Source organism: Pagrus pagrus, assembly GCF_965226575.1.
Source record: "Pagrus pagrus genome assembly, chromosome: 2".
Classification (NCBI taxonomy): domain Eukaryota; kingdom Metazoa; phylum Chordata; class Actinopteri; order Spariformes; family Sparidae; genus Pagrus; species Pagrus pagrus.
Genome location: NC_140186.1, coordinates 34462827 through 34480813, shown reverse-complemented (window position 1 = coordinate 34480813; position 17987 = coordinate 34462827). Strand labels below are relative to the sequence as shown.

The window sequence follows — 17987 nt, the reverse complement described above, 5'->3', positions numbered from 1 at the left end:
GTTTGTGTCGTTTTGGTTTTGCATCTTTTCTGTATTTGCAGCATTTTGTTGTTGCATTTGTTTTGTGTGTTTGTGTGTCTTTGGTTCTGCATCGTTTCTTTGTTTGCAGCATTTTTCCGCTGCAGCATTTTGTTGTTGCATGTGTTTTGTGTGTCTGGTTCTGCATCGTTTATGTTTTTGCAGTGTTTGGCCGTTGCTGCACGTTTGCCCTTGTCGGCCACCGTAGAATACAATATACTGCAATATCAATTGTTATGGCCTAAGACCACATTTACACATAGCCGGGTATTTACAGAAACGAATATTTCTCCCCCTCCGTTTTCAAAAATAACGTCGTACACACAAGATCGTTTTCAAAAAAGTTTTCGTTTACATGAACCCGCATAAATACGCCGTCGAGCGCCATCATAACTATGCCAAACCTGTAGGCGGCAGTGTAACGAGAAGGATAAAACCATGCAAGCCAATCAGAATCCTCAAAATCAACAGCAACAACGAATAACACGAGCAACTTCCTGTTCCTTTCAAAATAGTAAATATGGCGTGTCCTCTGTGCACTTCTTCGCCTCTGCTCCTCGATATAGTAGAGCAGTTGTGTTTGCAAATGCAAACAGGCCAAAAGCGTTTGCACAAATGTAAAAATGAGCACTACCTTAACAGCATCCATGATCAGTAAGCAAACAAGCTGTAAACATAGGATGCTCTTGAGTGCCTAAAACTCTCTGGTTTGACCCAGTGCACACGCAAACACAAAATCGGCATTTTCAGAAATCTCCACTTTGGCCGGAGTTTTTAGCAATGATCGTTTTCTGTGATAAAACCTCCGTTTTCGTGTAAATGAAAGGCCAAACCACATGAAAATATATGCGTTTTCCCTTCGTGTAAACGGGGTCTAAGAGCCGTCAGTGGTTGTGTGTGGGTGCTCTCTCCTGTGCTCCTGTGTCCTCCAGTTGCTGCTCTCCCCTACTGGAGCACGTGATTGTGCATGGCTGTCTCCAGTTACTAATCAGGGCAAGACATAAGCTGGGGCCGGAGTTGTGGCTGGGGCCAGTGGGTCATCTAGCAGCATCCATGCTGTGTGTGTTATCCTGAAGACGAGAGCAGCGTCAATGGACTGAATTGTTTCCTGTGTTTTTCCGTTGACTGAGTTAGGAGAAACTTGTTGTGTAGTGCAACTGGCTTCCTAGATTTTTAGAGGGAAGCTAGTTTTCAGTTTGTATTATCAGTTTGTGTTCTTGTAGAGGTAATCTTTGTTTTTTGGTAATAAAACCTGAAGCCTGATTTGGGAGTTAAGTTTTATTTTGAAATGTGTTACTCCCCACAGTCCCTAGACCTCCCAGGGGACATAACATCGATATTTTGTCCCATCCCAAACAAACTTAGCAGAAGTCCACCGCCTGGCTCAGTAACATCATTTACAAGGTAAAATCAAGCTAGTGTTAGCTAATGTGTAAAGAATCAGGCCTGTACTGGCAAATCCCAAACTAAACACTCAAACTTTAAACTACCATTTTAGCCCCCAAAGTCATGGCATGAGCTAATTTTATTGCCCTAATAACTGCATTTCAGTGTCATGTTTCAGTAGTTACAGCAGTTGTGTTGACTTTAATGTGGCTGGGAGAAGGTGGCTTTCTTCAGTACATAGAGTACTGAACACAAAGACACACATCGACAGACAGAAGCACACATGCTTCTCATGTCTGGTGGCTGCAATCATTTTTCTGTTAGAAATCATGGCAAAATCAAGGATATCATTTGCCCTTTCTAGGCCTGAAAGAAAACAGTTGTATGTATGTAGTTTCCATAACGACTTCAACCGTTTCACAAAATGACAACAACAAAATACAAAGAAAATATCTCATAGTTTAGTGATCGACGCCGCCCCCCACCCTCACAGAGGGCAGGTACAGTGCAAGGAGCCAGCCAGGAACCCAGAAAAAAGGCCTCTCCATTATTTAATAGGCATTGCTATGAAGTTATGTTGCTGTGGGCTTATATCATATTTCAAAATAATATTAGTAATAGCACTGGTAAAAAATAGTAATTTATTTATTTATTTTTTCTCCCCCCCGTTTGCGGCGCCTCCGTGGATGACGGAGCCCTTAGCATTCGCCTATACACCCTATGCCAAGGGCCGGCTCTGATTAAGGGAATTTTGTGTATTCTGCTTGTGTGTTTTCCACCCTCTGTGTTATCTCAGGGGACATATTCTACATTAACTGGATACAAGCTGTTCTACCCTGAAAGGAACCAGGGTCAAATAAAGTACAGTACTTTTTTTGATTTTGTTAACTGAAAATGTAATGCTTTTTTGACGTTTGAGTGACGGTCACAGATGTTGCTCACAGGATTGTTGATCAAATGGAACTTGCTCTATCTACAGTCAGAGCTTTGGCTTGTGGGCACCCTGTTATGTGTCTATGGACAAAAATAACTCCAATATATCAATATAAAATTACAGTTTAAATTGATTTGTTAATCTGAAGATGATTTATTTTCAGTCAGTTGTGTGGACGTATTATATTATTCCTCTTTATTTTTGAACCCATATTCAGGATAAGTGATCAAAATTCAATTTACCCTGTTTCCACAAACATTGTTCAAGCAAACAAATGAACTCTCGTCATCTGCCCTTTTCTATACTGGTCCGTCTGTTCCCCCCAGTTTGTCTGTGTCTGTTCAGACCTGGTGTTAATACCTTTCCTGAGTGATCTGATGACAAGTGGACAACTCTCAACAAGTCCTCAGCTTACATATGGCATTAACATCTGTTTTGACATGTAACACCTCACGTCCTTGCTCCATATGCTGGTACAGTGGTGTCACAACAACAGGACACTTTTTACAAGGAAACAAACACCTTCATGTTTTGTTTGAATGCTAATCTAAAAACAGGCACCAATGATTTTGAATTTGCTGTAGCCGTTTCACAAAGTTTAAGTGTCTTCTCACTCAACAAATCTTAAAATTAAGCGCTTTGTTAAGAGAGTGTGGTGATATGGTGGCTACTGGTTCAATGGTTGGATCAGCTGAAACAGTTCACAAACATCTGCTGGCAACACTGACAGGTTTTACATTACAGTGACCCGCATGGAGATCAGACGGTGTTTAATCAATTCTGCTTGTTGTGGGTCTTCTTCTTCTTCTTCTTCTTTCACAGAGACAGACATCGGTTGAGTAGGCAGTCCTCCAATGTGGTCAAGGACAAACATGCCTACAAACTACTAAAAGATGTGGTCACATGCGACCCAAAACTGAGTAATCAGATCTCACAAGCGTCTTTAAAGTGTATTGGGGGTTTTCACACCTGTACTTAGAGCTGTCCGCCTGTGATCGGATCGATCAGGATGGATGATGATACCAGGTCTGAATAGGACCTATGTGTTTTTATTTTGTTTTCATTCTCCCTCTCTGCCCGTCCCTTCAGCCTGCCGCAGGCCCCTGCATTTCTCCATCCATCCAGCCTCTTCTACCTGAGCCAAAGGCTGAGTCTGAATCAGTGCCAGCCTGCCTGTGCCGTTTACCTGCCTCAGTCCTATTTACCTGTGGATTTTCGATTTTGTGTGGTCTTGTTACCTTTGCTTGTGAGCCGTTGCGTCATCATTTCACCAACAAAATCACTGAATCTGCCTGGTTGTCTGGACTGGGGTCCTTTTCATGCTACATCGCACTCACTTTGTGACAATCTGTGTCATTTTTCACAAATCTGATCTGTCCAGTCAGTGATGGGGGCAGTTTGATTAGTTGCATAGTCAGTGTGGATTTGATCAGGGCTACGCTGGTTATATACAGTACAAGCGGCAACCAAAAACTGCACTTCCTCTTGAGGCTGGCTCCAAAACAGAGTCAGTCCCCACAAGGGCCCATGTTAAAATGCATACATTACAGCAGAGATAAACATGTTTACAGCCTGGTACAAAAAACAGTTTTGGTCTCTACAGCTAACTTGCCAGCTCATAACAACTGCAAGGGGGTTAATTTTTATACTATATAACTTTCTTGTTGAGATTATTTTATTTAATTATTTTTTTGATTATTTCACGTTTGAGTGACAGCTAGCCGCAAGCTGTCTGCTCAGCTTCATCTCAGCTATTTCAGCCACTGATTGGTCAGCCATGTTTTTAGTACAATTATATATACATACAAACAAATAATAGGTCTTTCTGTGTGGTTAATTCGACTAACAGACCAGAGTGGAGGGACAGAGTCAGTGTTTTGGATTAACAGGCAATCACTTTCGCTGAGCTGGCGAGCCATGGACAGAGCCTAGAGCTTCTGGTGGAATAAACATCCAGTACAGTGTTTGTTTTTTAAACTTTTGGATCAAAAAGGGGATTGATCTTAAATCTCACTTTTCAGGCTGTCTGCAGCAATGAGCCGCGGAGGTGCAAAAATCCACTACAGACACCTTCTTGCCTCTTTTTTAGAGCCAGGAGTTAGGCGGAGTCAGGTACTGCCTTAATGGTAATGGCCTGACTTGAGCTTCATTCTGGCTCTTCAGAAACTAATGGGTGATGTCACAGTGGCTCTGTCCATGGTTTTTAGTCATTGGCTCTGTATGAGCTCTTCAACTACTGACCTTCCATTTCCTGCCTATTGTGCATTGTGCATGTACCCTGTTGCCTTTAAGTTCCCATCAAATCAAGTGCTTTTTAGTTTCATTTATCAAGTATGAACTAGCTAAGGTATTAAAACTTGGTTTTGACACAGGGCATCTCTTATAGACAGGCAACAACAATATAGAACGATGCAGGACTGTTCAATTTCTTGTGCTATGTAGAGCAACAAAGATTTAACTGAAGAACGTTCCAATTAATTACATTGCCCAAAAGCAATTGATTGAAAGTTCTTTGAGGGAACCTTCACTGCTTTATGTGATTGAAAACCCAGCTTTATGTAACAGAAGAGGTCATTTTATATAAAGCTAGCTAAGCTAGTGATTCTCTGCCCTCAGTATCAGTTGCAGACATGTCTGTCTGCTAGATGGTCTATCTTTCTGTCTGTCTGTCTGTCTGTCTGCCTGTTTATAGTCCTCAATTTTAGCCAACTCATACCACTCCACCCTCCCTTTTTCCTCATTTGACTGTATCAATGGTAGTGGTAATAACATTGGTTATAGAATTATATGGTACCCAAATGTCTTTAAATGCTGCAATGTAAAGATGCTGATGACTGAATATCATGTGTTTGATAAAGACAAACTGTCCTTAAGTTCAGCTAATGTCATACCTCTCTGCTCTGACTCTCTATGCCCTCAGTAATGTTCCCATGTTGTTGTAGCTTTGCTCTCACCTCTGTTTTTCCCTTCTTATCTGCCCTCCCCTCTTTTCCACGGCTCTCCCCCTCTCTTTCCATTAGCTGTTCCATCTGTTCTTGTCGTCAGTTCCCAAAGCCTGCCTCCCATAATTCTTTCCTTCATTCCTCTGCACTGCTGTAGTGCACATGTAGCCTAAATTATGGACCGAATATGTAAAAAATATATCAACACGGAGTTCTTCCCACAGGTGCCACTGTTTCTCCTACTACTGTGTACACTTAAATAGTGGACATATCCATTTCTTTGTCACATTAGGGGCTCTAGGGAGGGCATTGTCTGACTCATTCACCAGACAAAGACAAAATTGATATTGTGAGATTGTACAATAAACAGAATCTAATGCCAACTTACAACTTTAACATCAAATGTGTATAACTTTACATCAAATGTGTTTTTAATTCTCACTTTGACAGCTACAATACAGTAGGTTTCAGGTTAGGAAGGCACATAAACTGTGGTTAAGATATGATTAGAGTTGGGCAACAAAACAGGTTAGAATTGTGGTTATGTTACATTATTCTGCATGCTACTCACCAATCAACCCTTTCCACCATGTTACACAAACTACACACTACTTTCTGCACTGGCACTGAACATTGGAACTGGAGGCAAATTAAGAGTTGTGGAAACACCCAATATGAATGTACAGTAAATGTAAAGTAAAGAGACACAGGAGTGGCTGTAGACTCTAAACATGACACTATTGACCGCTTAGATCCCTGAAAGTAGGAGATTTTAGCTGTAAACTTCTGTGTATGTGAGAGGATTGAGATACTGCTGGTGGCTCTGGTCGGTCACTTTATTGCAAACTGCCTTTAAAGTACACAGAGGACCAAACGTGTCGGCAGCTGGTTAGGTTAGCTAAATGTACACAGCTTACACCAGGTAGTTATGTAATAGCTTATCACCAAGATAAAACACACCACAACAGACACAAACAAACACACACAACCACACACCAGACAAGGAATAACAGCAGTGAGGCCAAAATGACCACACCAAGGACAAGGTCTAGGTCAGGACAGACAGAGAGAGAGACAGACAGACAGACAGACAGACAGACAGAGACAGAGAGAGAGACAGAGACAGAGAGAGAGGCAGACAGATAGACAGAGAGAGACAGACAGACAGAGAGAGAGAGAGAGAGAGAGAGAGAGAGAGAGAAAGACAGACAGAGAGAGAAAGACAGACAGAGAGAGAGAAAGAGAAAGACAGACAGAGAGAGAGAGAAAGAGAAAGACAGACAGAGAGAGAGAGAGAGAGAAAGACAGACAGAGAGAGAGAGACAGAGAGAGACAGACAGAGAGAGAGAGGGTGGACAAGGCTGTGGGAGGGTGTGTTGACCACCCATGTTTTTGATTGGCTGAGAGGCTGCAGCAGAATTTAGAACAAGCGGAACAGCATGTGCTGCTTTCCCCCCCCCCCCCCCCCCCACACACACACACACACAGGAACACGTGCTTACAATAACAGGTACACACAAAGTGATCGGACCATGACTACTGAGCTCTCTGGTCATTGACAGGTGTCCTAGACTCAAAAAGTCTCTCACCTCAGTGAATCACAGGTCAGACAATTGGTGCTGTTCTGCCTCTTCCCAATCTGTGATGTCACTGCAGGTGTTTCGACTTGACGGACAAATCGAAAGAGAGAAAATTGTGTGTATGGGGTGTCCTGGACAGCAGGGTCATTTGTCCTCTGTCCCTGGCTATACGTCATGACTTTCAGACTTTGTAAGCGTACTGAGGTTTTTCCAATGGCACTTTTGGCCAAGGTAAGTCAGACCGAGCCACGCTGATCTGCCCTCAAAGGTGTAATGGTGAAAATGTTAGCAACACGCCCAGCAGACACAGAGCAAGATTAGGCCACCTGCAGTTTGCCCTAGACCAACAACGTATAAGGTACTGCAACATACAAGAGTGAGCTGCTGCTTTTAGCAGACAAGGGCAGAGCACATGTTGACAGGCATTGTGGATGGTGTGCACTGCAAGATAATCTCTAGTATGGAGAACTGTAACTGCAAAAATAATGAAATAAATAAGAGGCTCAATAAATGCTGTAGTAAGATAGCAGTTAGTCATTTGACTGTGCTGTTAACGCAGTACTGTAGTGATGGCAATTAAAAAAATTACTATATATCTGGAGTACCACTACCTCGGTTGTTTACTTGAGTATTTGGTATGCTGTGTGAGATCAAAATAATGTGTTAAATGAATGTACAGTGTGGTTCAAACTGACACAGTTTTTTGATTCATTCATTCTGATCCACTATGCTTCATTCTCATCCTTGTTATGCTGGCAAATATTTCACAACAAAAGCCTTGTCAAAATGTCTTTTCTGTCTCACTGAAACACTAGAGAGCTTTTAATTTGTAATTGTAATGCAGTAAGTTGAAAAGGCGCTACTGGAAACGGATCAAAAACAAGGCTTCGCTCTGAAATATGACCAATTACAATTATTACAGTTCTGTTTCAGTAAGTTCAAAAATAACTTTATTCAGCTCTGATACAGCTGTGAATACATTTTTGACAGTGTTTGTTTGTGTGTGTCTTTGTATGAGTGAGAATCGTACTGTGAGTGAGGTGAAGGTCAGGCAGATTCCTCCAAAGCCGTTGAAAGAGACAGCAAGGAAGATGAGGACAGACAGCACTGAAATGAAGAATTCCATAGTGAACTTTACAGATGCATTCACTTGTTTTTCAATGTTAGTCTTCATTTTGAACCTTCGTCAATCTTTTGTAACAGAAACCGAGTGCTTCCAACATGTCAGAAAATGTGTGTTTGCACACAACTATGGTACTTGAGGTAGTTCAAAGCTGAGCCAGGAGGGCAGGCTTCAAACTGTCTTTATATTCCACGTTACTGGAGGTGGGTTTACTATCATCATCTGACTGCTTACTTTCCTTGTCCGGTTACAGTATGTTGGAGGGAAAGCTAGTGCGTAAAATTCTTTACCGCAACTGATTCAAACACTACAAAAATAAGACCTTTGCTGTAACATGATGAAATTACATCTTGGTGGGAAAATTGTGCTGTTGCATTAATGGGATTGGATTGATGTAAGCACAGGAAAATTAAAGCTCTGACATATTGATGTGTTGTCTTTACCTTCAGGGTTGTATGCAGCAGTAGCAATTATCGCACAGGAGGCTGCAAAACATGAACTAAAGTATATACAGACATTAGAGCACATATCAAGTGTGGTGTCATTTTCATATTATATCTGTGAAACTCATATTCAGATTAAAAGCCAAAGAAAGAATCATACCTGCCAACAAGCCTTAGTGGGCGTGGCCCGTATCTGTCCATCAAGATACCCAGGGGTAAAGTGGCTGCACTCAAGAGGAACGAGCCGATGGTGAAGCCAAGATTTAATATCTCCTCCTGCTGCACACAAGTGCGCCATTTAACGCTCTCCATGGAGGTCATGTTGGCGCTGACAGTCTCATTTTCTGGATAGAGAGGTAGAGAAAACATGTAAGGAGGGAGGGGGTAACCTGCTCAAAGTAGAGAAGAATTCCAATTTTAAATGTGGCCATGTATGGGAATGCCTGCCATAGAGATTACTTTTTTTTTTTTCCAGATCTGACAAACTGATATAGTATGAGGACACAAAAGAAGTTCTCCTGGGTCTTGGATGAAGAGAGGCAGGATTATGACATCTGACAAGTCTACTTATGGATGATGACTGCACCAAGAAACTGACCAAACACAAAGGTGAGAGTAGAAGCTTAAAGTTGTATCAGAACCTCAGCACATGAAAAATGTGGTTAGAGTAATGTATTTGTTATTTGAGTGAACAGTCCCTTTCAAGTATAGCAAAAGTGTCATGTCTCACTTCTGATATAGAGTGTGACTCAGCTGTTAGAACAGCTTAGCCTCCATCCTCCTTGTCTTCAGCAAGACAGACGGAGAGAGAGACAGACAGACAGACAGACAGAGAGAGAGAGACAGAGAGACAGACAGACAGAGAGAGACAGAGACTGTCTAGTAACCATGAAAGCAGTTTATTACAATGCCTCTTATTAGGCGGTGACCTCTAGTGAGTGTAGTCCACATAGTGAGGAGGACAGGGATTGATGGTCAGGTTAAACAAACATAGGACCTTTAAAATGTGACCAATCTGAGAGTGTACAAAGATCCAGTATGAACACAGTAACAGAAATTTAGGGATGATGCAAGATGCAGAGACTACGAAGCACTCGGCAGTCTTCTTTGCAGGAAACTAAAAGGCAATATGAAGAATCAGCTGTTGAATTCTCGTCTCTCAGAGAAATTTGTCCTTCATTGAAGACTTCAGAAATCCACCTTACTCCCCAAAGAACCATGAACATCAGCTTTGTGATGGTCATAGAATGTCTTCATCAAGTCACAGACACCAAAATCTTTAAACATCCTGTCTGTGGTACTGACTTTACCTCATGTACAGCATCACCAACTGGTAATAGAAACTAAGGGGTACCAGCTGCATACAGTTTGGGCACTGGTGCACAGAAGGTTGTCATGTATTCATGACAAAAAACAGTTCACCCTAAAAGTAAAATTCAGCCTCTTGTCAGATCAGTTTGTGATCTTGGGGCTTCTGGAGACTTGAATTACAGCAGACAAGCTTGTATGGAACCATTTGATTTTTGTTCTTTTTTTTTTACGTTTTAAAATAAGTCACCACTAATTAATAATTAACTATTTTTTCCCCTTTTACTGCAGTTCTGTATGTGGTTTGTTTGTTTGCCGTACCTAGCTGTCCAAGATGGCGGATGTACTGCATTTGCACATGTAAAAGTGGAAATTTGTTAATTATTACTTATTGTTGATCATGAATACATCTGCTAACTTTCTAAGATGAAATGAACAAGAAAGAGTTTTAGACCTCTCAAATTCTTTGGAATGTATATTTTTATTTTTAAATTTCCCTCGTACCTCCACATCATAGCCTATGTCTTGGTGTCTTGGATGATACTTTCTTTTTGTTATCCTTCTTTGGTTCTGTTTGTTTTATGCATATGTATGAGCTGTAAAAATATTTTTTCAATGTGATTATTTAATTTGCCCTGTATATTTCTATGAATAATTAATATAATATTTTAAAGTTGATAAAAAAAAACATTGGATGGCAGTGCTGGTTGTTTGTCGTAGCATAGCATTCTTTAAATTCAGTTCAAGTCAAAGGTCTAGGTGCTGTATCGTAGGCAACTGAACTTGTTTCAGTTTCTGTAAGACGTTTCACCTCTCATCCAAGAGGCTTCTTCAGCTCTAACTAACTGGAGGGGAGTTGCAGACTTTTAAACTCTGTGTGGGAGTGTCCTTACAGAGTTGTTAAGGACACATGTGAGCTCTGAGTTTCAGAGTCTTTAGGGCCACTTGTGGGTCGTTGACCCAACCGGTCTTCATGTGGGATGTTAGGGCTACGTGAGCCCAGGTGTGAATGGTTGTTAAGCTGTCTGGGGAGAGAACTCAGTACAGCATTGTAGGTGGGTGATAGGTAATGTCTTAGGCCACCTCCTCTGTTCAAAGACGGTCGTTCCTGTTTGATATAGATGGATTCTTTTATTCCTCTTTCAAACCATCTGTCTTCTCTGGACAAGATGTTTACATTGTTGTCCTCAAAGGAATGATTTGTCTCCTTCACATGTAGGAGTTGAGGAGGAGTTGGTCCTCCTGTGTTGTGCCATTCCTTTATGTTGAGGTTGTTTTGTCTCCCCAATGTACAAATCTGTGCAGTCCTGGCTGCATTGAACAGCATAAACTCCATTACTCTGTTTATGCCTGGGTGATTTGTCCTTAGAATGGACAAGTTTATGCCTCAGTGTGTTGGTGGGTTTGAAGTGAACCAGGATATGATGTTTATTGAAGATCCTCCTGAGTTTCTCAGATGTTACCGCGTTACGTTTTCTCATCTCCTCCTCTCTGTCTGCTCTGGATCTTTTAGAGGTTTTGACAAAGGTCCAGTTCCGGTAGCCACAGGTTTGAAGTGCTCCCCTGATGTGCTTCTGTTCCTTCTCCTTCCTCTCTGTCTTTGTGGGCAGTCTCAGCCCGATGGTTTAGAGTTCTGATGACCCCCAGCTTGTGCTCCACTGGGTGATGAGAGTCAAATAGCAAGTACTGATCTGTGTGTAGGTTTTCTGTAAACCTCAATGTTGAGGCTTCAGTGTGTACTGCACAGTCCAAGACGGGCAGACTGTCTCCTCCAACATCTTCCAGTGTGAACTTGATGTTATTGTCCACAGCATTTATATGTTCTATGAAGGCTTCCACTTCCCTTGCTCTGATTTTGACCCAGGTGTCATCCACATACCTGAACCAGTGGCTAGGAGCAGTTCCTGTGAAGGTAATCAAGGCTCTGCTCTCAACTTCTTCCATGTAGAGGTTGGACACTATTGGGGACACCGGTGAGCCCATGGCACAGCCGTGCTTCTGTCTGTAGAAACCTTCACTGTACTGGAAGTAGGTGGTTGTCAGACAGAGGTCCAGTAAGGCACAAATGTGATCTGGAGTGAAGTTGGTTCTGTTGGACAGAGTGCTGTCCTGTAGCAGGCGTTTCTGCACCATCTTAACAGCTTCTTGAGTGGGAATGTATGAAAAGAGTGATGTGACATCATACTGTAAGAAACCATTGCTGAAAACATTGATAACCAGTGTTATCTCTCTCATCTTGTTGGTGAAATCTTGCGGTGTTGACTGTTACTGACCAAAGGAGCTAGGATACTGGTGAAGTGCTTGGAAATGTTAAAATTAACTGAGTAAATGCTCTTCCTTGTGTGTCTTGGGGAGACAATATATACATGAGAGGGCTTGCCCGGGGTACAGTCTGTAATATAATGGCCTGTCAACGGCTTTGTCCTTTTCCAGTTTTTGCAGATATTCTATAACCTTCTCTTTGAAACTATTGGAGTCTCATAGGTGTTAGTATCACTAAGCAGATCAGTGACTATGGTGTGGTTGTCTGCTGTGTTTAGCACTACAGTGCATCTGCCTTTGTCTGCTGGCAAGATTGACAGAGCATAAAAGTATGATTTCTCCAAATATTTAGTCAGTCCAATTACAGCAATACGAACATTGAAAAAAATGCTATGCTACCACAGCTAACCAGGCACCACCATCTGAAATATGTAAACATAGCACAAAAAGTAAGGAAATCTGTGTTTGGTAGATTATTTCACATACTTGACTCTGCTGCTCATCCCACAAATGCATGTTCCTTAAAAATGTGGCACCATTTTAAAGGGAAATAAACAGGCTTTCCAACAGTGTAAGATTTATTGCCAAGAAGCATTGTTATAACAAAGAAATAATCTACCAAACACAAATTTCCCTACTTTTTGTGCTTTGTTTATTATTCATTAATTCACAATGATACAGCAAGTGTAATCGTTTTCTCAAACTAACTTATAACCAATTTCTGCTTTTACTGCAGTTCTGTATGCGTTTTGTCTAAGTTGTGTTGCCATGTCTCGCTGTCCAAGATGGTGGAAGTACTTGCTTACTTCTGTGAAACCTTTCTTCCAACGTGGGGGTACATTTGGGGTGGGTTACAATAACCCTGCCAGTACTATTCATTCATTCTGTTTATATAATACATTTATACATTTTGTTATACATTTGTTACATCTGTGTTTTAACAGAGTTTTCTACAGTGTTTTAAAAAATAAAATAAAAAAAGCCATGCATGTAATTTTTGTACTTTTTTGTTACTACTTACTACTTTTTTGTTCTGTGCTGAATGATAATAAAGAGATCTTGGTAAGCTTTGAAACTATCTGAGAGAGGCAGATGATCTTACCAATACAAACATGGGAATAGAAGCCTTCGTTCTTCAGCATGATGAGCAGCGAGCCCCAGCCCAGCAGAACAGCAGAGAATAGCAGGTTCTCTATAATGGCAGTGATGGCCATCCACCACCTCCTCCTATATGCCTGGGCCAAGCTGGGAGCCATGACAGCTGGAAACAGGAAACACACAAGAGGACAACATTGGTCCAGCAAACAGCAGGAAGCAAAACTTTTGGTAGGAATCACCAAGTGCAACAAATCCTTACTTTGCACCAACTTATTTTACTGTGTTAGTGTCTCTTTAGTGTTTTATTCACTTAACATGATATGATCCTAGTGGCTGTTGACTATTTAGATTAGTTGAGGTTAGCTAACACTTCATTTGGCGAAATGGAAAGTGGGCGCACCCAAAGTGTTGCTAATAATCCTTCACTTCACATGAAAACAGTGAGTGCTCATCAACAACAGAATTGCACCAGGATGTCTGTTTACAGGAGACAGTTTGACTGTTTGCCTTCTTGACATTTCTCAAAGAGGTTTTGCTAACCTTGTCTGATTATCTGAACGCTGTTGCTTGTTGCCCTTTTGGAACTATTTGTAGCAATCATGCCACATTCCCAGATATAAGTATTTACTTCGTTGGTTACAATATCATCAGAACTGCTAGAACCGATGGGCAGTTGTCCTTAGAGTTGATATAAAGTGAGCTTATGTTTTCTGACATCCTCCTGCTGCTGGAAACCTGGAAAATGTCATGAGTATAAATAAAATTAAGGTGGTTCATTACATTGGTGCCAAAATCCTGTAAATCCAACAATACATATACACAGGTGTTAATGGACAGCTAGCTCAGTATAAACAGTATTGCAAAGTATAGTATATTAGTACATGCAGTGCTGTGTTTTTGCTTTTTTATCACACTGAAATGTTTCAGATCATCAAACACATTTTAATATCAGACAAAGATAACCTGAGAAAATACAAAAAGTATGATGATTAAATGAAAATTAAATGATGATTTCATTTATTAATTAAAAACTGCATTTTGTATTTTCTCAGGTTATCTTTGTCTGATATTAAAATGTGTTTGATGATCTGAAACATGTAAGTGTGACAAAAAAAGCAAAAACAAAAGAAATCTGTAAGGGGCAATACTTTTCACAGCACTGTAGTGATGTCAGCTTGTGAGCTGTGATGAAACCTGGAGGGAAACGAAGTGAAGGAGGAGACGGGAAGATGAGACTGAAGACAGAGATGTTTGACCCAAGCTGACCTACTGTAGCTGTGCTATCAAGTGTCATGCACTGATCTACTGATCTAACCTACGTGCTCACAGCTACACGCACGCATGCACGCACGCATGCACACACACACACACACACACACACACACACACACACACACACACACACACACACACACACACACTACAAATAAATGGATCCAGAGTTCTTCTCAGCTTTGACTGTGTAAATATTTGATGGACTTGATAGATGTGGTGAGTGTGTGTGTGTGTTTGTGTGTTTGTGTAGGTGTGAGTGTGCTAGACTTTAGAAAGCAATGACTCAACCTGAACACACTTGGAGTCTTGCTGGCACAGAAATAGCAGGTGCTCTCTCTCTCTCTCTCTCTCTCTCTCTAACACACCCCAGCACTAGATGAACCAGGATATGTAGAGGGGACACTACAGTGTTCACTCCTGCTAAATAGGATTAGAGAGACACCATCCAACTGTGTGTGTGAATGCTTGTGTATCGAATCACACGCAGGGTTTTTCATTCAGACAGACAGACAGACAGATTTATGATTTTACACATACATTTCAGTGTGGACAAGGTCAAAGTTGTTTTTTTTGTATTCACTTTGTTGAATCCAAAAGCTTGAACAGGCATCAGTTGAACACAGCATTAGTCCACTACGATACAGCTGAGAACATGTCAGCCACAAACACTGATTCAAGCGCATGACTTCAATCAAGAGGTAACAATGTGTTGGCACATTGTTATAGAAGGCCTGCTGTCCAATTTCCCCCCCCCCCCCCACTCGACTGAATATTTTTTTCTACTGAAAAAACAACTTTTTTCTTCAGGTTTGCACATTTTTTTCACTTTCACACGGAGCCTGGGATTTACTAAATCAATTCATGCGTGCGATTTAGCAAATTTGCTAATTACCTAACTCCAATGTCTGAGTGCAAGTGAATGCAGCAAGAGATGATGGCGAGAGGTCACAGGGATGGTAACAGACCAAGTAGCTGCTGCTAGCCGTCCTGCAGTTGGTAGCAGTCCTGTTTTCTCCATGAATGTGTCATTTAGACTTGGATACGGCAGTGCTGCACAGCCTTGCTTCTGGTGTTGCACAGTAGCCACTTGTGGTATTGCAGCAGAAGATTCCCCACAACAAACATCATTGTGTAGCTCTTGTAATGTGTCAAAGAAGCGCAGCACACTTGAATTCTGAACACTCCATGTGCCACACAATGCAGAGGCTACAAGTGATAACAGTGTCTACAATGAGTGATGGTCTTTTGTCCTGCTACATGTGTGTGTAGAGTTGACAACTTCCACTTGCAGAAATAAGAAATGGCCACAGATGTCCAGCCTCTTCTGAAAAAACCAACCTTATACAGCCTTTACCAAAAACTATAGGCCTACATGAAAACTGCTTTTATCTCAACTATATCAGAGAAAGCCGCTCCCAGACATTTTGACAAATGATTAGGCGACGAGAACAATCAACAAAAACCGATAAACAGCCTTCAAGCTTCCATGTGAGGGAAATCATTTAAAAACCTGAGGTCACACCTGGTGAACACAGAGATAAAAGTTATTTTCTTTTATTTTGGAGCTTCAGGAGGAAGATTGAAGGAAGTTAACATGTGTTTAGTGCCACTGTGAAAGTCAAGAGAATGTGGTCTGTGTGAGAAACTCATGGAAGTGACGGTCTTTTACTAAATGTACGTTTTCTGTCAGATAGGATGGAGATATGATACTATATTCACTTGCATCCATTGTTAATTGTTTGTCCTGATTGGAAGTCGTCACTGCTGTAATGTTATTTCATGAATTAATTATTACCAAACTACTGTTACCTTGACAACTCATCCATCAACATGGCCAGCATAATAGCTAATACAACCTACACCTGGACACTCGCTGGGGATCATCAAAATACCTGTTACATGTACCTAATACCGTTACACAATAATAATACACTTTATTAACTTCTGTGGAACACTTTAATGGAGCGATTATTAATATACTGTTTCCCAAAAGATGGATGATGACCTCCAGACTTTCCTGTAGCAATGCCTGGCTTGATAAGTAATTCGCAAATTACCAAACTGCGTGCATGAATCGATGTAGTAAATCCCGGGCTCTGTATGAAAGTGAAAAAAATGTGCGAGGCTGAAGAAAAAAGTTTTTTCAGTCAAAAAAAGAATTCTGTCGAAAATGTTCCTTTTTTTCTTGTGTGAAACTGAGCGGGGAAAAAAATCATGATAAAAAATGTTTTTTTCAGGAGACTTTTTGTTTCTTCACTCAGAAACAAAAACATTTCTTGTGAAAAAAAAACATAATTTCACTTGGTGTCGCAGAAAAGGTATATATATACATATGTGTGTATATATATATCTATATATACACACACACACACACACACACACACACACACACATATATGTATATATATACACATATATATATATATATATATAGATATATATATATGTATATATATATATATAGATATATATATGTGTATATATATATATATATATATATATATATATATATATATATATATATATATCTGATAATTCAGACCACGCTTAGAAAATGGATCACCAGAAAAAAAAAAAAATCTCACTTGCCCTTCAGGGCTTCCGTACTGCACCAACACATTTTCTCAGTTGTGTTCATAAATTACTTTTTTAAATTTACTTCCTTGTGAAAGTGACACTCTCCCATCAAACAATATTTGTTGCCACATGTCGAATTATACAAAATCGTTTTTTAAATCTTACACACGGTTCCCTTATAAATGTTGTATGTTGGACAATTTGACTCAAAGTGCAGATCTCTTGAAAAAAGGATGACAAGATAAATACACATCACAGCTGCTGATGACTGACAGGAGAGGGAACTAACTGATCCTATTGCAGTTTTGGAGACATAACCCTAACTTCATCAAGCAACAAAACTCAGCTAGTGTCAGTGACTGAGGAGGAAACAGTCCACCTGCAACATGTTTAAAGTCACTTACTGTATGAGTTGTGCTCCTCCAGTAGATGATCTGTGTTTATATGGTTATGATTCAACAAACGCGTTGTCTTTGCTGCTGTTTCTGTTTCCCAAGTGTTTGATTCTGTTCAACAGGCTAATCTCTATTTCTTTTTTCCGTTCTTTCTTTTGTAGATTTAAAGTGTAATACTTCCCTCAGTGTGGCAGCTGCATTCACTGGCACATGTGCACCCGAGACACTGACTCTCCCTCTCCATGTAAAGTATGTCTATAAATGGAGCTCAAGTCTCGCCCGCCCACCCCACACTGAGACACACACACACACACACACACACACACACACACACACACACACACACAGACACACACATTTACTTTTTGACTGTATTGCAACAGAGGCCTTGCAAAAAGTATACAATCTGGAGACATTGTGTCATACAGGAATGATGTGAACACTGCTGTGTTACTGTCAGCTGATATCTTATTTCCAGTTTTGGTAAGTTAAGGACTTTTATTTCTCAACCTCCCAGCTTCATAAAACCATTACATCTCTCAGCTTGTAATGCTTTGGTTGCTGAAAAGCTGGCATGTGGGAGAGCAAAGTTTTTCACCTGACTTCAGTGTCAGTACTGATAAACCGGTAGCTTGCTCACTGGCTC

General features: G+C 40.8%; 1 protein-coding gene across 2 annotated transcripts in view; it reads right to left on the bottom strand.

Moving 5' to 3' along the window:
- Positions 1-17558, bottom strand: part of slc43a1b (solute carrier family 43 member 1b) — a 32581-nt gene extending 15023 nt beyond the window's left edge. For both annotated transcript variants that reach the window (XM_084364367.1, XM_084364368.1), the window contains exons 1-5: positions 17351-17558; positions 13099-13257; positions 8587-8770; positions 8427-8482; positions 7891-7967 (exon numbers count right to left, since the gene is read on the bottom strand). In XM_084364367.1, the coding sequence (XP_084220493.1) occupies positions 7891-7967; positions 8427-8482; positions 8587-8770; positions 13099-13252 (471 nt within the window). In that variant the 5' untranslated portion in view covers positions 13253-13257; positions 17351-17558. The remainder of the gene's footprint in view (positions 1-7890; positions 7968-8426; positions 8483-8586; positions 8771-13098; positions 13258-17350) is intronic.
- Positions 17559-17987: the final 429 nt, after the last annotated feature.